The 21,667-nt window shown below is 43.2% G+C and overlaps 2 protein-coding genes across 4 annotated transcripts in view; one reads left to right on the top strand and one right to left on the bottom strand.

Annotated features, from left to right (window-relative positions):
- Nucleotides 1-1,027, top strand: part of lama2 (laminin, alpha 2) — a 135,971-nt gene extending 134,944 nt beyond the window's left edge. Inside the window, exons 70-72 of the mRNA XM_061812204.1 lie at nucleotides 195-325; nucleotides 415-634; nucleotides 848-1,027. Of these exons, the coding sequence (XP_061668188.1) occupies nucleotides 195-325; nucleotides 415-634; nucleotides 848-1,008 (512 nt within the window). The 3' untranslated portion in view covers nucleotides 1,009-1,027. The remainder of the gene's footprint in view (nucleotides 1-194; nucleotides 326-414; nucleotides 635-847) is intronic.
- A 1,553-nt stretch (nucleotides 1,028-2,580) lies between these two features.
- The window catches only part of LOC133496513 (regulator of G-protein signaling 6-like), a 60,897-nt gene continuing 41,810 nt past the window's right edge, over nucleotides 2,581-21,667 (bottom strand). For 2 of the 3 annotated variants that reach the window (XM_061812205.1, XM_061812206.1), the window contains exons 3-18: nucleotides 18,686-18,782; nucleotides 17,815-17,865; nucleotides 16,093-16,199; nucleotides 13,700-13,751; nucleotides 11,913-11,977; nucleotides 11,513-11,589; nucleotides 10,463-10,544; nucleotides 10,255-10,329; nucleotides 8,275-8,376; nucleotides 8,107-8,168; nucleotides 7,196-7,306; nucleotides 5,751-5,876; nucleotides 4,758-4,944; nucleotides 4,457-4,546; nucleotides 3,434-3,487; nucleotides 2,581-2,720 (exon numbers count right to left, since the gene is read on the bottom strand). In XM_061812205.1, the coding sequence (XP_061668189.1) occupies nucleotides 2,670-2,720; nucleotides 3,434-3,487; nucleotides 4,457-4,546; nucleotides 4,758-4,944; nucleotides 5,751-5,876; nucleotides 7,196-7,306; nucleotides 8,107-8,168; nucleotides 8,275-8,376; nucleotides 10,255-10,329; nucleotides 10,463-10,544; nucleotides 11,513-11,589; nucleotides 11,913-11,977; nucleotides 13,700-13,751; nucleotides 16,093-16,199; nucleotides 17,815-17,865; nucleotides 18,686-18,782 (1,389 nt within the window). In that variant the 3' untranslated portion in view covers nucleotides 2,581-2,669. The remainder of the gene's footprint in view (nucleotides 2,721-3,433; nucleotides 3,488-4,456; nucleotides 4,547-4,757; nucleotides 4,945-5,750; nucleotides 5,877-7,195; nucleotides 7,307-8,106; nucleotides 8,169-8,274; nucleotides 8,377-10,254; nucleotides 10,330-10,462; nucleotides 10,545-11,512; nucleotides 11,590-11,912; nucleotides 11,978-13,699; nucleotides 13,752-16,092; nucleotides 16,200-17,814; nucleotides 17,866-18,685; nucleotides 18,783-21,667) is intronic. The other variant, XM_061812207.1, reaches the window with a different exon arrangement.

Genomic DNA, 21,667 nt, shown 5'->3' with positions numbered 1-21,667 from the left:
TGCAAAATCACTTTTGTCGATAAATGTTCACAGATTGTTATTTGATTTGCTTAATGATCATCAATTAAAACCAAATAGCCAAAAATTAATTCAGTGATATGAGTGAGATTGCACTCCGTACTCACCAAAGTTATTAAAATTGAGAGTTGCCTCTTTCAGTACTGCAACCGACTTATCATCCGTTCCCCATTTAGTGTCCAACTACAGAGTGGGTCTGGACGTGTCCATTGCATTGGAGTTCCGAACCAGCAGAACTAACGGCGTCCTTTTGGCCATCAGTAACCAAGGCAACGATGGACTTGGTATTGAGATTGTTCAGGGCCAGGTGGGAAGAATCATTTGAGGCCCGATAAGAAAGTATTATTGTGCCCGGATAATTGATGAGAACCCACATTGTCGGTTCCCTTCTTCTAGCTGCTCTTCCACGTTGACAACGGCGCCGGTCGCATCACGGCGATGCACGCGCCCGACGGCGACGGCTTCTGCGACGGTCGGTGGCACGCGGTCGTCGCCGTCAAGGCTCGCCACAGGGTGGAGCTGCTGGTGGATGGCAAGATGAGCCAGGCCCAGAGTCCCAACGCGCGGTCCAACACCTGCGACACCAACGACCCCATCTACGTGGGCGGGTACCCGGGTACGAAGTGAAATCCGTACCAAGTTTGTCATATAACAAAAATGATAACGTTGAAAAATTACAAGCATTTTTGTGATACATCAACAAGGTACCTCCACTTCATAGTGCAATAACAGCCGTTTGCCTATTATGTAGAAAAGATGATGGAATTGTGATTTTCTGTTCTGCGAGTGACGTAGAGTGCCAAGTGACGGCTATGCGCGTCTTTTCCAGACGGCGTTCGTCAGGCAGCTCTGACCGGCCGCACGTCCTTCAGAGGTTGCATGAGGAACCTGAAGATCACCAAAGCCTCAAAGGTCATGGAGGTGCACTTCGACAAGGCTCTGGAAGTCGCAGGAGTGCAACCGCTGTCGTGTCCCGCCGGCGCCGCGTAACAACCGACCTCTTTGAATAGACTCTGGTTGAAGCTTTTGAAAACTGATTTCGATGCAGTGGCAGTCTGGACAATAAATATGTAATGCCTCCTTACCAAAGTTTAATATAACGTACTTTCCTTACTCTAATGTACAGCACTTTCAACCCAAAATTAAATTTACCATTCAAAATCTAAACAATACAGCAAATGTTACCAAAACAATGACAAACAAATATTAACAAATCTACATTTAAACTTATATCTACCATACTAAATCATTCATATTATTTTTGACCTGCTGCCATATTTAACTTCAAACCTTAATCTAAGTCACCTTCCTGAATACAGCAACTGACAGCAGTACTACCACTTAACCATTTTGAGTTGAGTTATATCAAATATTGTGCTTTTTACAAATAAAATGTTCAGAGGTATTAATCTAACAAAACATTTATTTTGGTTGTATTCTGCAATGGTGTATCCTAATAAGAGCTTTCCCTAAAATTTGAGTCAAACTATGAGACACAATCAGTAAAGAAACATAATTTGTAATTACAAAACCAAACCACAATGAATGTTAGAACCGTACGATTCTATTATTGCCGTATCTTCATTTTCTGATAAATGTTGTTTCTTTTAAACTTCTTCTGTTCTTTTTCAAGCTGCCTTCTTTTTTTCTTCCTCACTTTAAAAGATCTTTTAAGACTCAATTCTGTTCTTTTCTTGCAATTGTCAAGCAGCCAGTTTTTTTTTTTAAATATTGCATTTGTGAGACTAAAATTACCACTAGGTGGCGGTGCTGCAACAGCAACGAGTTTCTGTCCAGCTACTGCTTATTCGAACTTGTTTGGACTTCAGAAATAACAAAAGTGTAGCATTCTCGTTACGCTAATAATAATTAATTACTATCACGTGAGACTACTAAGAGGAATTTTAGCCTGTTTTTTCCAAAGGTGTTATTCTTACCTCCATAAACACTACAGTACAGTTTTTTTTTTTTTTTAATATCGTCCATAATAATAGACCAAATCAATGTCTTGTGCATTCCCCTTTTATTGTCATAGTCTTCTTTACTGAAGAACGGTCGGAGTCGCCTGTTACATTTGAAGCTGCGGCTGCATGGAGTGTGGAATGTTTGGAAGATTTAAGCACGTTGGAAAATATCAAGTCGTGTGTCATCTGAAGTGTTGCACTTACATTTTTGTAAAGTGATCACCGCACAGAGCTCAAGATGTCGTCTTTGCCACTTTACCTTCACTGTTCACGATCCACTCCGAGCGGGCGTTCGTCATGAATACTTTTCCTTGTCAGTCACAGCCTCCGTCTTCTGTCGCCGTGGTGATGGGTGATGTAACGTCAGCATTAATCTCGCGAAATCGTCAAGCCGAGGGTTCATTTTCTTTTACACCAATTCAAAGAAACGGATCGCCTTGGCAGCTTTGTGCTTTGTACTTTCGACGAGTACCACTTTCTTTTGTACTTTTTTTTTTCTTTTTTCCTCCGCACTGTCACTTTGCTGTGCCAAAGTCATCTGAGATGATTTATTGCATGCTGCCGGCCTCCTTTAACACCTCTTCGGAGAGTTACGAAGCGCGATGGCGGTCCGGTTCCAGTAGTCGGGTGCCCCCGTGGCCTCCCGCACGCGCACGCTCACGCCGCGGTGCCCCGGTCCGGACCGGGTCAGGACGACTGCATGAGGCCCGTCAGGCGCTTGCCCGTCAGTGACTTGCCCTGCAGGTAAACCCGAGTAAAAAAAATGAGTTAATTTCATTTGGAGTGGCTTAATTACAACAAGTGCGTTAAAAGTAACACTTTGTGTATCGACACACATCTGCTTTTTTTTTCCGAGCAGGTCCAATTAGGCCAAGTTCTTTTGTTTCAAGCACAGCGAGCGATGAATCAAAGTCAGAGGGAAAAGGAACATTTGCGTGGATATTTATCAGCGCGATTACAAAACCAATCGATCCTCGACCATGAAAGCCGTGTTAAAGCTGCAAATGGGCAAGCTAATGAGCTAATACTAGAATTATATTTTGCGTACAAACAAACGCAAAAAGCTTGTCATTTTTGCATTTTCATTTGCATTTTTGTTTACATTTTGGGGGATTTTCCACATGTCGTGTTCATGCAAAAATACCAAAAGGTGAATGAAAGTAATTAAATGGCGATGAAGCATTTAGTAGCATCCAATCAGATTGCTGTGACATCATTCACGTGGAGCTCACAATTATTTGGATGGCAACTAGAGGGATATTTTTTGCAATATGTACAATATAATATTGCTACTGCTGTAAAGTAGCAGTCTGTCATTTGTTAGCAACAATAATGGTGAAATAATAAATATAGGTGCTACACATTCAATCAAGAGTGTTTTTTTGTTTGTCGTTATTGGCATTGTCTCAGCTGTAAAGGTTGAGTTTTAAAAAATAAAAAGTAAAACTCACCACACTGCGGGTGAACTTCTCCAGCGAAGTCCGTCGGCCCTGCTCCGTTTCCAGCTGCAAGAAGAGCGTGATCAATGCGAGAAGAGGAACCACATCCATCCATCCATTTTCTTAGCTGCTTATCCTCACAGGGGTCGCGGGGAGTGCTGGAGCCTATCTCAGCTGTCAACGGGAAGGAGGCGGGGTACGCCCTGAACTGGTTGCCAGCCAATCGCAGGGCACATCAAGACAATCACGCCTGGGGGCAGTTTAGAGTGTCCAATTAATGTTGCATGTTTTTGGGATGTGGGAGGAAACCGGAGTGCCCGGAGAAAACCCACGCAGGCACGGGGAGAACATGCAAACTCCACACAGGCTGGGATTGAACCCGGGTCCGGAGAACTGTGAGGCCGTGGATGTTTGACTTCTAAACCCGTCAACGGCAGTGAACGTGTTTTAAAAACAACACGGGAAAACATCAAAAGTTATATACTATATTAAAATTATTAAAAGATGAATAGACTACAAAAATGAAATGAGGAGGAGTCAAGCTAAAAGGAATACATCATGTACAGTCAGGCACTTCCAAGAGGAATAACATTTATACAGATTACTAGAAGTCTTTTTTCATTATTGTCCATATTTTATGTACAGTATACCATTAAATGACTTAACTATCTGTCATTTGTTTTATAATGCATCATCATTTTTTCCAGTGTAACTATATTCACGTCGTTCAGCCTGGCTGTACATCGGCTTTCGAAAAAGCCAGACTGACAGCAAAAATAATATTTAACTATTTAACACATATGTACTGTATGTATTTTACGTCATAGCTATCTGGATGTGTTATTTTGCATGCCTGACTATACATACAAAAAGCGTCTTACTAATCATCATATGTAAGCATATTGTCTTGAAATGCCTTAGTACATACTTCAGCATGCTGTTGTTGTTTTTAAATAATAATAATAATGATAAATAATGTTGTCTTTTGGTCCAAGTGACTCGTGTCATGTGGCCGTCAGACCTGCAGCAGCCTACCTTCTTTCTTGAGTTCAGCAGGTCTTGGTAGACGTTGGAGCGCAGGAAACGAGTGTAGCTGTCACTCTTCATCAGCTTGTAGATGTGATCCTGGACACAAGGGGGCGTTACAGCTCGCTTTGGACCCGCTACTAGTGCCCCAAAATCTCATACAGCAGTGGAAAAACATCACTAGTCAGACAGTCACTTAGTCTAAGCATGTAGTAATTTTTTTTTTTTATTATTTTACTAATGTAAAGCTACACTAAACTAGTTGGAACAAAAAAATATATTAGAGCCCCCACCCCACCCCCACCCCCACCTGTGCGTCCTCGTAGCTGTAGCGTCCCGGATCTTTGAGGTTGTGGCTCGTGCGCTCGTAGCTGTGGGAGTCCAGATTGATGGAACTGGGCGCCCCTTCGGCCAGGAACTCGGCCCAGATCTCCTGCGCTCTCTGCGCCACTTCCTGCTGCGGGATTCTCTTCAGGTCCTGCACGGCCAACCAGAACCTGCACAACACAAGGAAAAAAAATTATTCCCCCCCCCCCCCAAAAAAAAAATGAGATAGTTTCAATTATCTTAGATTTCACCTTTTATATTATTTTTGATACATTTACCTAACCTTGTGTAAAATGTACAGAACTTTTTGTGCAGCTGTGGTTGTTATAATGTCCTGTATAAAAATAGTTCTAGAGTTCTAATCCTAAAGTTATGCTATATGTATGGTGCGTAACTGCATCTTCACAGGTTTGGAAAATAAGTGCTGAAGATAAAAATTAATCTTCACTTTGTTTTGATTCAACGAGTAAGTAGCAATGATTTTCATCTTTATGAAAATGTCAAAAAGTAGCACTTGAGCAACAACCTTATCTTACTATTTTTATTTTCATTCAATTTTTTTTCCATATTTTTTGGGAAGGTTAATGGCTAACTAATAGTGGGGGAAATGTTTTAAATATGACTTCTCAGTCACATTTTTGTACTTCCTGCCATTTGAACTGGGGTGTGTACACTTTTTATATTCACTCCATAATAGTTAACTAATGTACACTGTATATTAGGTACATATATATACTGCAGGGGTCTTTTTTTGGAATGGCGTGAACAATTTTGGTGATCGGTGCGTTTTTTTGTTGGGCTTGAGCACCTGCCCCCCAAAATATCTGCGCACGTCCCTGGTTCTTGAAGTGTTTTTTTTTCTCACGGATGCCGTTGTCAGTTTCCACGTTTCAAACTTGTACTTTCTTCCTCAATTCATTCAGCAAAAAAAAAAAAAAAAAAAAAAACAAGAAGAAGTAGCATTCTGTGTGCTCACCGCAGGTTTTCAGAACTAAACTCGGACTCCAGGAACTTGAGGAAGAGATCGCGTCCGGCTGGGTCCTTCAGCGCCTCCTCCAGGGAGAAACCCCACTTCTTCACTCTCTGCTGACCCGGTTCCTTGCTTTGGGTGGGGGGACAATGGCGGAGTGAGATGTTAGCTTCAGAACACCAAAACCTTCTCTTACATACCTCAACTCTGATGAACCTTTATGGACTCACTCGTTGATGTTTTCTGGCTCCCAAACATTGTGGGCGTGTCCAGTGAATGCACCGAAACCACGCCCCACTCAAGTGTCCAACATCAAAATATAACAAGTACAAAAATAGATACTAGTTTGTCTAACATGTTCGTTATACCTATATATAACTACATAATTGGGTGCACGGTGGTGGTGAAGTGTTGGTATCGCAGTTCTGAGGACGAGGGTTCAAATCCAGCCCCCGGCTGTGTGGAGTTTACATGTTCTCCCCGTTCCTGCGTGGGTTTTCTCCGGGCACTCCAGTTTCCTCCCACATCCCAAAAACATGCAAGACTAATTGGACACTAAATTGCCCGTAGGTGTGATTGTGAGTGCGGCTGTTAGTCTCGATGTGCCCTGCGATTGGCTGGCAGTCAGTTCAGGGTGTACCCCGCCTCCTGGCCGTTGACAACTGGGACGGGCTCCAGCACTCCCAGGCGACCCTCGTGAGGATAAGTGGCAAAAGAAAATGGATGGATGGATGGATTTGAAGGTAACACCATCGCAACCTCTGATTAAAATCCATTTGTTTGAGTTGATCTCCATTGACGCGCCACCCAGTTGGGTACACATCAATGCTTATTACACATTGTCCTTTATTATCGGTAACATATAAAGTGCGCGCCGTGATTTGATTTTGATTGATGAATGAGCGCGCGCTCTGAAATTCCTTCAGCGCTTCAGAAAAGAGCCCATTACTCAAAGTAATTACCTGTAAATATCCGGCGCGCAGCTTTACGGGGGCTGTTAATTCCACCGCACCCGAGCTCCCTTTTGTGTTCACCGCCGCTGGATTATTTATTTCAAGAATACTTTCTTTCGAGGCAGCTCGCTGACAAGACAATGAAGACGTGTTCGTGTTGTTTGAGTGTGTGTGTGTGTGTGTGTGTGTGTGTGTGTGTGTGTGTGTTGTGTGTGTGTGTGTGGTGTGTGTGTGTGTACTGCAGAGGCTGTCCATCAAAAAAACGGTCTGGTTTTTGACAAAGGTCCTAGTCGGCCTGATGTTTAATATTCACGATATATCTTATTATCCTCTGTGTCACATTGAAAAGTTAAATTGTAATGTTTGGAAGAGAGTCAGTGTCTTGGCAAAGGGCACGTTGATAGCAGGCAGTCGAGAGCCAGGATTCCAACCCTTGGGTCACCGTTATAACGCAGCTGCTAATGAATGAATTCGTACAAAGGGGATTTTGGAGCGTACCTGCCCTCCAGCTCCCAGTAGGACTGGTCGTCGCTGGTCCAGGGGTTGCACGGCTCCTGCGGCGTCACCAGCGCGTCGTACTCCAAGTACTGCTCGGTGTAGCTGATCAGACTGGCGCAGACAAAAACAACCAACGTTGGGTCATAATTATTGGCATTTACGTCTTACAAAGTGGAGATTCATTCCATTTTTTTAAAATCAGACATAAATAAGATATTTTGTTTTCAGTTCTGAAATGGTTGGCCTTGAGATGTGAAAAATTACTGACTGTGGCTATAAAAATTACACAACTCGTTGTTCACTGTGAAAAATTAAAAAGGAGCAACATTTTTATTTCACATTGTGGTCTTGTAAACGGTACTAAATCAACCCTCCTGTGTCCAATGAGATGTGATAAATAAAGCAAAAATAATTCAAATTCTATCTTTTGTTTCCTTTTTCAGCTCAATCGCGTTTTGCAAAGTTTCTCAAACATAAAAAAAGATGAAAAACATAAATACACTTAGGCTACAAAATATTTTAAATTGGGGGAGAAAAATGACGTTTTTTTAGATACTTTAAAATGGGTCAATTTATCCATCAATCCATTTTCTTAGCTGCTTATCCTCACAAGGGTCGCGGGGAGTACTGGAGCCTATCCCAGCTGTCAACGGGCAGGAGGCGGGGTACACCCTGAACTGGTCGCCAGCCAATCGCAGGGCACATCTTGACAAACAGCCGCACTCACAATCACACCTAGGGGCAATTTTGAGTGTCCAATTAATGTCGCATGTTTTTGGGGATGTGGGAGGAAATCAGAGTGCCTGGAAAAAAAACCCCACAAAAATCACACATCAAGTGTTTGCTGGAAGTGGAGCACTTGACGCTTTATGTGCTGTAAACAAAACAAATATGATGTTTGTTTGTTTTACCTTTCGGCGACCTTGGACATTTTCAGGCAGTGTCGATCAAGTTGGGCATTCAGGAAGAAGATCTGGGCAGCGAAATGGCGTCGAATATTGCAGATATTCAGAGGTTCGCTTCTCCTAAGTTTGCTCGTCAAGGTAAAAGTGCGGCTGAGGGTGACACGGCGACGTTACCTCTTTCTCCACGTCCTCTTTGGTTCCCTTCCTGGAGGGGTGCGAGGGAGTGTGGATCGGACTTCGCGACTGCGTGCCCTCCTCTGCCAAACCGTACACCGACTGGCCCCGTTGGAGGACGATCAAGACAAAATAAAAAAAAAGAAAAATTTCCAAAAGGGAACCATACATTGCAGAAAAAACATGAACTTTTGAGGTGAAAATGAGCGCAAGAATGTTGTGTTCCTTACATGTGTGATCCTTGAAAGTAGGGATGCAATGATATTGATTGAACGAGGATTTTAATAATCAATTAATTTAGCGATTATTCCCCCCCCCCTCCACTTCAATCATTAGTTTTTTGCGTTTGGCCATGTGTCCGGCGTGTCATATAAACGGAAGTACGGAAGCGTATTGCTGCCACACCAAAAAAAAAACGTTTGCTACCACATTATTACGTTAAATGTGTTACGTTATAATATATGTTTCACATTAGAATGTGGTTAATTCCACGTTTTTATGTGAATCATTTCAAGTAATAATGTAATTCATTTAATGTTATAACGTGGTATGTTTCACGTCATAATGTGGATGCTTCATGTTATAACATGATATGCTCTACATTATAATGTGATTCGTTTCATGTTATAACATATAAATAATATAAAATATATAATAATAAATTAATAAATTTCACCCCTCTTTACTACGCCGCCCCCAAAAGACAATTACTTCCGGTTCGGGTGGGTGGAGACCTTTTAGAGTTATACATCAAACATATACACTCCTGTACATCAACCCAGGTCTTCTATAACACTCTTCCTTCAATACTAAAGAAATATATTCATCTCACAGATGAAAAATAAAGATGTTGTTTTCAACAAGTGCAAAACAGACAGCGTGGAGAAAAACGATAGTTTCTCAAATGTTATTCTAACGAGATTTAACAGCAGCGAAACAAGAGTTCCACTAAATCCTGAAGGCAGCTGATGAATCAACTCCTCTTAGATCCAAATCAAAATTATACAACGCACTCATCTATGGAAAGAATGACACTATACAGTTTATCAAAGAGGGGGGGGGCAAATTTAGACATGTATGAAAAAGCGTGGGGAGAAATTGGGAGCTTCCAATGGTCTTCAATTACTTCAGGGATGGGGGGGGGGTATTTAGAACTCCATTCAAAGAGAAATAGAAAAATCCTTCTGTGACGACCAGGAGACAAAGCGCATTGAAGGAGTAAAATCATTTTTATGTATTTTCGGGATACCCAACATTGACACCATACTAGAGAGAATATACATTGCACACGGAATACTCTGTTGAAAACCCAGCAGGCCACGACAGGTAGTAAGATGTCATTTTACCAGATAGGCGGTACAATCTATCACCTGCAACGGTGGGGAAATGGTTCTGGTAACTTTTAGAGATGTAGAAAAATGGAAAAGCTAAACTACTGCCTGAGAATTCAAAAAAGATGAGTCGGACCAAACGTGGGGGGGGGGGGGGGACCGATTGATTTTATCACCTTGACGCGTAAAGACTTTGCTAACTCAACATCCGTCTGTATAGATAGATAGATAGATAGATAGATAGATATAGATAGATAGATATATAGATAGATAGATAGATAGATAGATAGATAGATAGATAGATAGATATAGATAGATAGATAGATAGATAGATAGATAGATAGATAGATATAGATAGATAGATAGATAGATAGATAGATAGATAAAAAGTAGAGGAAAAAATGTCTTATGGCACACCACTAATCACAAATGTCACCAAAAGTACTGAAATAATGATGGCATTGCTTCAGTTTATCCACAAATTTAGTATGTAATCTGGGACGACTCCGTTGAACGCAAAGCTATTATTCTGTTGTCCAAAAATAGAGAGGTGAATAAATCATTTGAATGGTTTGCTCGTCGCTGGGATACGTAGATAGCATTTTTATTGTTATTATTTTTCATCATAATTTCCCGACCATTTCAGGACCTTCTTAACTCTGTGAGGATTCTTCATGCGTCTGCACTTCCTGATGTCCATCTCAGTGGTGTTGACACATCCGGGCTGCGGAACACAACAACACACAACCTTGCCGCTCACCGCCGATCACCTCAGAACTTTCCTCGGGTCATGCCGTCAGACTCCGAGGAGGAGATGCGCAGCGGCGTCAATCCGCCACGCGCAGGCGGAGGCTTACCACGGGCCGGTGGACATCCCAGAAGGCTCTCTCCTGACTGTCGAGGATCTTCCTCTCGGTTTTATCTTTTTTCCTGTCAATCCTGCGGAGGAGATCGGTCGGGTTGACAAAGACGACCCGAAGCCGTCCTGCGTGCAGCGCGAGATGAGCCACGTGAATCACCGCTCGGAGAGTTTGTGCCGGTTATGAAGTCTCCGAAGTATGTGGGCTGATATTGACACGCATATGGCGGAATTACTCACTTAACAGCTACTCTCCGCTTTCAGTTGGATCACCAAACAGTTAAAACATTTTATTGGTTAGCAGTTCATATTTCTGTCTCTGTGATATATGATTTTTTTTTCTTCCCAGTTTTATTGCGGTGACCCATCTATTTTTAGTTATTGACAATGGTAGATGGTGGGAAATCATGGACCATGGAGTTTCTCTGCCATTTGGCAAGAAATAAAGCACAATTTTAATTTAAAAGATAACATATTTAAAATTGTGTATGAAATAAATCCAATAAAAGTAATGTACTGTGTTCTTATGAGTGAATGCATGTCTGGAGGTTTACGTACCTGTTCTGCTTATACATCCTTGGAGATTCCCATGTAGATACAGAGAAAAGTAACTAAATACTGGACTGGGTACTGTTTTAAATATGAAATGTAAATCGTATAACAACCGCTTGACATTTTACATTTAAAACAGTGGCAGGAAAATGTATTTAGCAGCTTACTCTTATGAGCACGCGCAGTATATTTTGTAAATGCATCCAAACTTCGAGCACAGCAAGATGTTTCAACTGTAAGACGGAAAGCGCTTAAGTCGACAGGCGAATGCACGGAACGGCAGATTTGAGAGGGAACGCCCACATTTTGGCAGAATCCGCCGCGACCAGAAAAGCGAGCGGCGTGGCGATTTTTCGTTCTGCGGGCCGACGTCATCCTCGCCCTCGCTCTCTCCCATTGCAATCCACAGCAAACATACTTCGTACTGCAACTTCATCATGATGTCATTACCTTTGTTTCAGTGTGCCTTGTTGCCGTAGTAACAGAACCCACTTACTTGACCTGGGCCTCGGCCTGCATGTAGATGAACTCCCACTTCCTGGCAAAGGCTCGCTGGAGCCGAGCGAGGTTCTCCTGTTCAACAAAATTGATGAAATGTTTGCTTGAAATTGTTTCAATGAGGATTAGTTGAGTCATAATGATTTAGTCGTGACCGACCGTGGCATTCCTGAAGTTAAAAAAAAACAAAAAACATTTATTCAGAGCGTGTCGTCTGTTTTTCTTTCGCGTTTTACGACAAAAGAATGTCCCTGAACTCTGACGCACTTGGGGAAAATCCCAACCAAGTTATTCAAACGCGTCGCGGTCACACCCGTGGCCTTTGCCAGGATGTTTGCAGCCCAAACTGGACAAACAGATGAATAAATAATAGGTTAGAGGAGAGATCCGGCACGCACCGCCTCGTAATCCGCCAGCTCCAGCCTGGTTTTATTCTGCATGGTCCGCTTGCACAGATAGATGGCTGCAGGGTACGCAAGGAGAAATGGAACAATGAATTAGCTTTCTTTCTTTCTTTTTTAAACAGCATAAACAACCCACGCGTCTAATACCCTCGTATTTTCCTCATCATCTTTTTTCCACTCTGTTGCGTCGGGATTTTCAACTGGAGTGTAAACACTCATCCATCAGGCTGAAGGACACCGAGGGAAATGACGACTGAGTAATCCCGCCGGCGTGCGGCTTCCATATTGCGCTGCGCCGTTCGCCTATTTGTGTGCGTTTCCCCTCGATCCTGTTTGCGAGGTTCCGTCGGCCAAGGAGGCCTCGGCGCTCCATTACTCTTGTGCGAAATTTTAACGTGATTGTTTCCAAGACTGCTGTTTGTCTCTATGTGCCCTGCGATTGGCTGGCAACCAATTCAGGGCGTCCCCTGCCTCCCGCCCGTTGACAGCTGTGATAAGCTCCGGCACTTCCCGCGACCCTCCTGAGGATAAGCAGCAAAGAAAATGGATGGATGGTTACAGTTTCCCCGAGAGGGCCGTTACGACTGTGAAACCATCAAAATCTAAAATTGCCTCATCTTATTTAGATCAATTTATGAACTAGTTTTCGTTTTAGTTAACGGGGTTTTCAACAATTGTTCATTCATGTAGCACAAATATGCTCGTGATTTCTCAATGTTATCATTTAAGGTAGATGACAATCTGAAATGTTGGTACAGATTTTCAGTGGAATCACGGATGTTGACACTAGATTTGCCTTTGCGGGCCGCATAAAGTCATGTGGGGGGCCGGATGTGGCCCCCGGGCCTTGAGTTTGACACCTGTGATGTAAACGATGGATTAATGTATTAGTATTTTTGAGGAAATGCTGAAATGGACTTTTGCTCGCTCAAGGAAACTACAGCAACGATAGTGTCGTCCCCGGGGGCGTGTCCCCTTCAACCCTCCCGTTCCGTTTGTTTCCTTGGGAGACCCGAAATGGTCGTCTCTCAAACGTGACCTCCTGCTCAAATCAACCATCGATGACAGAGTAGTACGCGCTGCTACCTTTGGTACAGATGAAAATGGCACGGGTTTCGATTTCCCTGGCCGGTGTCGCGGTAGCCAGCCGCGGCGCAAATGGGTGTGTTGCGCCAGGAAGGGCATCTGGTGTTAAAATTGTGCCAAACTAATCATGGTGGTGATTCACTGTGGCGACCCCCGATGAGACGTTCCCCCCCCCCCCCCAAAAAAAAAAACGCAGCAGCGGCAACATTTTTCGAAACGTTGCCAGTTGAGGATTCCGTTTCTCTTTTTATGTAATGACAGACATATATTCTATAGATTTAATAAATTACTACGCTATATTTTCCATTCTCAAACAGCATTTTGTTTGGACTTGCAGTACATGACAAAATACATACAGCATGTGAGTATACAATCTGGGATAGTGGGGGGGGTCAACTACAGGGAAAACAATATCAATCAGTGGTGTGTTCTTCCACACATTTGCATATTCAAACCGTTTTTAAAAAATTGACAATAGTCTACTTCAGCCCTGTTGATAGTGGCAATGGGGGAATACACTACAGTATTACATACAGTATGTGGCTAGCAACCATTTATTGTTCAAGGTTAGAGAAGTGCAGCTTTACAATTACACAGTACAAAAGAAACTATTTGAATTTTGTCAGAGCAGACAGTAAAATCGTTACATAATGTCTCTTTAAAAATAAAATGTAAACTTTAATAAGCATTCTTACCGTAGTCTGTGTTCTCAGGCTCCCAACAATTAGATGGCCAGAAATATGGCGCCTGTGGAAGAGGGAAAAAATAAAGCAAAACACAGGTGGAAAACAGCTGGATGGGATTCTCCTAATTGTACTTTTACGATACAATAAAAAAGCCACACATTTTTATTTCGTTATAATGATAAATCCTCTTAAAACCTATCAGCGACTGTGTCAGTGGCAATGACTGAAAGGGCCATGAGAAAATAACATACATCCATTTTCTTAGCCGCTTATCCTCACAGGGGTCTCGGGGAGTGCCGGAGCCTATCCCAGCTGTCAAAGGGCAGGAGGCGGGGTACACCCTGAGCTGGTCGCCAGCCAATCGCAGGGCACATAGAGACGGACAACAGCCGCACTCACAATCACACCTAGGGACAATTTTAGAGTGTTCAATTAATGTTGCATGTTTTTTTGGAATGTGGGAGGAAACCGGAGTGCCCGGAGAAAACCCATGCAGGCACGGGGAGAACATGCAATCTCCAAAATGGCGGGTCTGGGATTGTACCCTGGACCTCAGAACTGTGAGGCCAACGCTTTCCAGCTGTTCCATCATGCCGCATAGAAAATAACATTTCAAATCAATTATTTTTGTAGAGACGACAGCCATGGTCAATACTACTGAAGACGTTTTGGGAAGGCCCAGCCAGAACCTAGACCTAAATCCCAAGAGTGACCTGAAGCGGGCAGTCTGCCGCATTTATTACTTTCGGTTAAAAGCATGCATATATTAGGGTGGTGAAAACTGGCTGATATTACCTTGTGCCGCTTCGTGTGCTGAACGCGTGCGACTAAAATATTTTCCCTATCTAAATTGTACCGTTCCAAAACAGCTGACTCCAAATCTCCCTGTAAAGGAGGCGTCCCAGGGGTTTGCACAGGCGGGGGGAACATTGCGGCGGCACAATGAGATGAGGCGCAGGATACACAATGGGCCGAGCGGAGAAAGAAAGCCGCCACTCAAAGAATAAACATCCGTCCTCTTGTTTTGTTTGGGCGCTCCGCACACGCTCTTCTTGAAATTCCACGACGATTAGATTTGGATTTTCTTCACCGGTGGTTGCCGCGCTTTCCCGCGGCCATAAGATGAAATAGCGGTGATTATCCTCAACGCAACGGCGAGCGGCTCTCGTCTGCCCCGTCCACGGCACTTGTGTCTTTCGCTTTGAAGCAAGGTCAAAGAACAGCGACGCTCGACGCTGTCGGTTCGAATTAAATTGCCCATCCGGCGCCGGCGGCGATTCGGCCTTTCCGACGCAAACGAGACAGTGCGACGCAAAGATCACAGTAATCTTCCCATGTGCTGCTTTTTCCTAGTGAGGAACAATGTCGCGTTTTTAATTGGGACAAAATTCTGCTGCGTAATTAATGAATGCGCGTCTTCAATAACGCTGTCGTATTCGCAGATCATGAAAGACAAGGGAAATATCGCCGCTCATTTATCTTCCTTTGTTCCCTGGCAAGACTGCTTTCACTACCGCGGCACGTCTCTGGCAAGCTTTTGGCAGCCACCGACGAAGTCAACTATAACCCAAACCAGCTCTCCTTGCGCGCTTGATGAATATTTGATCGGCTCACCATTCATCTTTAATCAGGTCACGACCTCCTAACGTTGGACTGAAGGGGGCGGAAATGCTGGACGGAGCATTTGATCATGTGCATTTGATGGGTGTGTAATTCTATGCTAATAACTCTGATCTCCATAGTGAGCTCATTGATTGATTAATTGGGTGACGCTACTGGAAGTGGCAGGCTGCCAAATACATCTGTCATTATTACTACTCCATTAAAATCATATGTATTTAAATAAGAGTTTTACAAAACCATTTTTTTGGGGTACAAAACAAAAGAAGAGTAGACTTCATATTGAACCTGTTGTGGCTATTTTCATTTTTCCAGGTTGTTTCATTCTCAGGGCACTGAACGGACGGCAACTGGACTGCCGTGGTTCCTGTCCGCCGCCTGTCGTTCCTCCTCCAGCTGTCTCCCTTCACCTCCAACAGAAACGCCACCGAAAAATGTGCAGAGGATGCTTCGAAAGAGGAGCGAGGAAGGCCTTTTTCCATTTCGGGACGAAGGACGTCGAACCTCTCAACGGAGGAAGGGGCTCACGACATCCAACTGCCTCTAACTTAGAAGATAAACATTTCCACTTTCCGCACCAACACCCGGCCTAGTGCTGTCCTAAAACTGCTTTGTGCATAAACTGATGAAGTCTGGTCCGACAGGAGCCAGAACACCTTCTGAAACGACCAGAACAGTCCGGTTGCGATGGTCTCAATGCGGCTGACTAAGAAGGACTGTAACACACACTGGAAATCCCCAACCGCGATCAGTACAATATTGCTGGCTTTTCTCTTTCTCACCTGAAACCGGTAGAAGGTGCCGTCGTCCTTGAGGGAGAGCACGTGGTCGGAGATGGGGAAGAAGTAGCCCTGCGCGGCAATCAGGCTTCCGACGTGCATGGCCTCGGCTGTGGGGGTGAAGCGATAAATCCAGCATATGGATCACAGCGGGCTCCCGCAACATGAGTGAGCCCGGAGGCCTTCGCCGCTCAAGTGCGCCACTCAGACGGGTGTGCAATAAAAATCAGGATGAGAACTCGAGTCGGACAACAGTGAGTACAAAGAAGTTGATACTTGAATAAACTTTTCTAGCCTGGAGAGTAAATATAACCTATTGTGAGACGATAACTTTTATTCCTGATGCAGTGACTCAGTGTCCAGGCTGTGGACTTCCAGAATAAAAAAAAAAAAAAAAAAAAAAAAAAAACAGCTCTCCCACCATCGTGCCTGAGGCTCTGATAGTGTTTATATTTGGCCCCATAAAGCCAAACAATATTTTCATTTAAATAACGAGGAAAAGGCGCCTTTTACACCCAGCAAGTCTACAAGTCTAAGTGAAGACTAAGAAACTTGGAAATCGGGTCACTCAACTGGAGGTGGGAAGTAATGCGTTACATTTACTCAAGTAACATTTGGGATAAATTGGACTTTTCACAGTAGTCTGAATACACCATACTCTTTACATGAGTATGTTTAGAAGATTTAATATCGTGATTTCCGGCCTTTAAGCCGCGACTTTTTTCACATGCTTTCAACCTGGCGGTTCATGCAGTGATGCAACTAATGTGTGCATTTTTTCTAAACGGCCGCGAGGTGGCACTTGAGTGGAAAAGCTAAGAATGAGACCGGTGGAATATATGTGCCGAGGAAGTGACTTTTACCGGTCTGGCCCTGTTAGCGCTGCACTAGCGTGTTACTGCCGTGTTTTTTTTTAACCGGCCCTGTAAGCGCGGCGCTAGCATTAGCGCGGCAATAATATTTGCATTAGCGCGGCGGCGCTAGCGTTAAACACTGTGTACCATAAAAATCTCGTGTTTCAATTTTTGCACTTGCGGGTTTTACACAGGTGCGGCTAATGTAATGCACCAAATGGTATTTCCTTTACAAATGTACTGGGTGAGGCTTATAACCAGGTGCGCTCTGTAGGCCGGGAATTGCGGTACTTTTACTCCATTACTATGATCAACATGCAGGTCGCTATTTTTACTTATCCATTATTGTGTGCGCGATCTGTTGTCAACTTCTTCTTGGGCATATGGCACCATTGTGCCAGTCGTGTGTCACTTGCGCCAATTTGTGCCAATCAGATGGCACAAGGCAGTCACATGACCACACACGCAGAAGTCCCAGTAAAACGGGCCTCTCTCTCTCTCTCTCTCTATCTCTATCTCTCTCTCTCTCTCTCAACAAAGCAAACAATCGCATATTTTGTAACGGTGGCAGGTACTTGTGAACTCCAATATACGATTCATTTTTACTTTATTTGATGTCCATGCTACGATTTAAAACAGATCTGAAGTTAATCACTAGTTACTCTTTACCTGAATAGTTTTTTTCACTGAGGACTTTCTTATTTTTACTACAGTCATTATTCCAGAGCAACAGTATTGTTAGTTGAGTCGAATATTTGCCCACTCTACCCACATCTCAAGGCAGTATTGAAAGCACCACAGTACTGCATAATCAGCTTGTTTTCTTGTATCCAAACAATAATCGTGTTTGGATTCCTTTTTGAGCACATACCTGGGTCATCAATCGCCAGATTCTTCATCATCCACTGAACAATGTCTGCACCTGTGTCAGATCAGACACATTTGAAGTGTTATTTCCCACAATTACAAGGATATAGTCGCAAAAATGCCATGTCGGCTCTTAAGACCACTGAGATTGTGTCAAACAAACAGATTGTTACAAAGAACATTTCATCATCACATTTCTACAGACGTTGAACACTAGCAATTTTTTTCCACACGTCATTTTCCCACAAGAGGCTCTCTCCGGGTTCCCGGGGGAGCTGCTGTTAAACTCTCCATCATTTATTACTTTCATGGCCGTGGGCACCCATTGAAAACTAATTGTGCACCTCCATTGACGACTGAAATGCTAGTTTATTGATATGATCTGGTGGAGGTCTCACATTTTCCATATGTGGATTGCGTCAGATGTTAATAGCTTTGTGTCGTCGCCATTTGTCGGTGGGGCGTCTCAGACTCATTGCCAACCCACCGCTGCACATTTAGCGCTTGGCACCGCCTCGCCCGCGGCTGCCCGCCCTGCTGCATCGTGCGTTCGTCAACAATATTTGACAATTCTTCTGCTTTGAATGTTTGATTCTTAGCCCCAACCAAAGAGGTTCTCCTATGTGGCCGATCAGCGTCGCCAGATGAGTCCGGGAGCGGCCGTACATTCTGCCCTGCCAGCGTCAAGTTCTATGGTTTCTTTTCAATGCCACCGTGGAAATGAAACCGGACATTGCCGGTTCCTCTGACATGGTTGGACCACTTTAACCCCTGAAAGGGGCTGCACGCGCAGAGCTCCACCACCCCGCCCCCAGCCGCTTTTCACACATCTGCAGCATTAACGGCCCTCACGCAAGACTCACCCAACAACTTACCCGTGACAACGCTGGGAATTTTGGTCATGAAGCTTTTCACCGTCCTGATGGGAACGCCCTCCGTCTCATCCTGGATCAGAGTCACAATATCTTCAATCTACAGATGATGACAAACAAAAAAGAGGTCAATGAGTGTGTGTCTATGTTTTTCTAGTCACTCCTAATAAGTATGTGACTTTTTGCACAGTATGCTGCTGCGACATTCAAGGTTCTTGTTTCAACCGAATCAATTACCGTACTATAAATACAGCGCACTGTTCGGGGGTAACCAGCAGGGGTGCTTCTCTGTGAAATTTTAACTAGTTTGCCCTCTAAAGAAGGGCAAAACTGCATCTGTTATCGGAAGTTGACCTACATTGAAACAGGTATGGAAATTAGATTTCTCAAAAATTAGAGAAAGAATAACTCCCTTCTTGTTTAAAAGAAAAAAATCAATACGTGGGTCATCTTTGCCTATAGTGGAAAATAAGTACAGTACATCCACTCAAATCCACTTTCTTACTTAATAAAATAAATTAGTGTTTTACAAGGAGAGCAATACTGAGAGGAGCGTTCAATATTTAACAAGGTGGAAGAGAACAGCATATTACAGACTTTTTGTAAAACAGATCAAGTGTTCCGATTGGAGTGTGATCTTTTTTTCTTCCCCCTGCACACCGCTTCTCTGCACAGATGCTTTTTTTTTTTTTTTACTGGTGTCAGAGAGTGGGATGTTAGTTGCTTTGGATACATGAAAAAAAGAAGAAGAAAGCGCTGCATGCACACATTTCATACTTCATTTTTTCCCCCAGAACAGAACAAAACAAAACAGAAGGATGCTATTAGGGGAGTATTTTTAGCACGAGGACGAAAATACATTGCACAGAATCAAGCATGTACAGGCTACTTAGTGTACTGCACAAATAGTTGTACATGTCTTTCATTTTCAGGCCCTTTCCGCTGTACATTAAGAAATGTGTGAGCCAGCTGACGGGAATACAGGCAACCACTGCAAATATTTCATAACACAATCCTGAATATGTTACAAACAAAATATAGAATACAAATGCCTTTTTAGATCCTGCGAAAAAAACTACAGAGGGCTGCGATACATATGCCAAACCAGTCGCTGGTGATGGCACAAGAACCACGACAGTACTTGCCTGGGCACCAACTATTTGTTAGCAATCCTCATTGCAAAAGTTGCCCTTTCAATACCCATCTGGTTATATGAGTATCGAGTTTAAGTACTACAGTACTACTAATTCTACTCTGCAAGTAATCCAATTTTGGATACAGTCGCAGTAAATAAGTGTATACTTTGTTGACCGTTGGACACTTAAATGCAACAACGGCACTGGGATTAGCCATACTTGTTTTTGATGTATTAGCATTTACAAAAACATTCACATCTGTATTCTCATGGAAACAAATTGCCCAAAAGATTACCATTTGTATCTTTTGATTTGACAAAACGTGTTATGTTAACCTTTGAGGTGTATGTACATTTATAGACAAAATTAAGCTAACCCCAACATTGTAACATTTTTTTAATGGTAGCAAACAGCGCTTTAGCGCTAGCTTCATCGTTCCTCTGTGAAACAAGGTTCTGTTGTTTCCAGAACAAACCCCATCTTGTAATATCACCTTGAAAATTCTTCTTCACAATGTAGACATGGTCAGCCTTTACAGACAGCTCCAAGAGTGGTGCTAATGCTGTATATTTCCTGCATTCATAAAAACCGACTCGTCTGAGATCGTTCCGAAGTTAAGCTAACTTGGGTATATCCCCCAAACTGGCGGCAGGGATATAAATTAAAAAAAAAAAAAAACCTGCCCATTTACATCAAGCTGGCCATTTACATCAAGCACACATGTTGAAAGCCTGTGTGGAAATGCCGAGTGACAAGCGTTGTGTTGGAGGGACGCGGTCACCAGACTGCTGTCATCTTTGTTCAAAGAACAGAACCTGGCTGCCTGCCATTGGCCGCTGAACATTCCAGTCATCATCACGATCCGATTTTAACAAGGCGTTGATGGCGCTCGGAGGCATCTGCCATGTTACTATCAACTCCCACTCCTCATTGGGGAAAAACACAAATAATAATTTAGAATTTGGAACTGATTTTGGCTGGATTTAAAAATACTCCGAGCCTTGTTGTTGCTTGTTTTGGCCATTTATTCCATGGAATGAAAGAAAGGAAGAAAAAAAAAGAACCAAGACACCTAAACATAAATGTGATTCAGTGCTTGATGAGTGGGTGGAGATCCACAAAAAAATCTGCTATTTTGAACATCCTGCAGTCATAATACTGCAAGAAGAAATCATCACACCCTGGCCATCTGCCATTGGCTAACTGCACATCCTCTCAATCTACTAATGACTGGAAGACAAAGTGAAAATGAAATGCTCTCTGCTACTTAACAAAAGGTACAATAAAGTTTTCTATCCACCTGTTGCACTTCATATGACAGAATTTCAGCATTGTGTTCAAATAAACAGGCCCACATTTCACTCCAAGTACATTTGCATTCGTACTTTATCAAATTCTTACTTTATTCGTCCGGTATTTCATCGTCATGCAACGCCAAAATATCTGTTTGATTAAGCAGTCTTGCCTTTGAAGGAAATTTAGAAATAAAAGTTTGCATCAGTCACACAATCCGGAAGCCGCCCCGACTCTTAAAAGAGGGCATTTGCACTTTGCGGTTTTTGATGGAAGTGGCAGACAAGACCACTGCGGCTTGATCAAAGGCAGGTAGACGTCCTGCTGAGAGAAAATGTCAGTGCGCACCTTCGGGGCGCTGACAATGTCTGTTCAGACATACGTACACGGCTAACAGATTTTGACAGAAAAGATCAGAAAATAGTAACGCGAACATTGCAAGGCTAACTAGGGGGCTTTCTGCTTATGTAACCACAATTTTAGGACTGAAATAGTTTTTTTCCGATTTGACCTTGCTTCATCTTCTCCAGAAGATGAAGAAATGTTCCTCCCACGC

This window comes from Syngnathoides biaculeatus, chromosome 23, assembly GCF_019802595.1.
Source record: "Syngnathoides biaculeatus isolate LvHL_M chromosome 23, ASM1980259v1, whole genome shotgun sequence".
In the NCBI taxonomy this organism is placed as follows: domain Eukaryota; kingdom Metazoa; phylum Chordata; class Actinopteri; order Syngnathiformes; family Syngnathidae; genus Syngnathoides; species Syngnathoides biaculeatus.
Note: the sequence above shows the minus strand (reverse complement) of the source record. Positions and strands in the feature narration are given on the sequence as shown.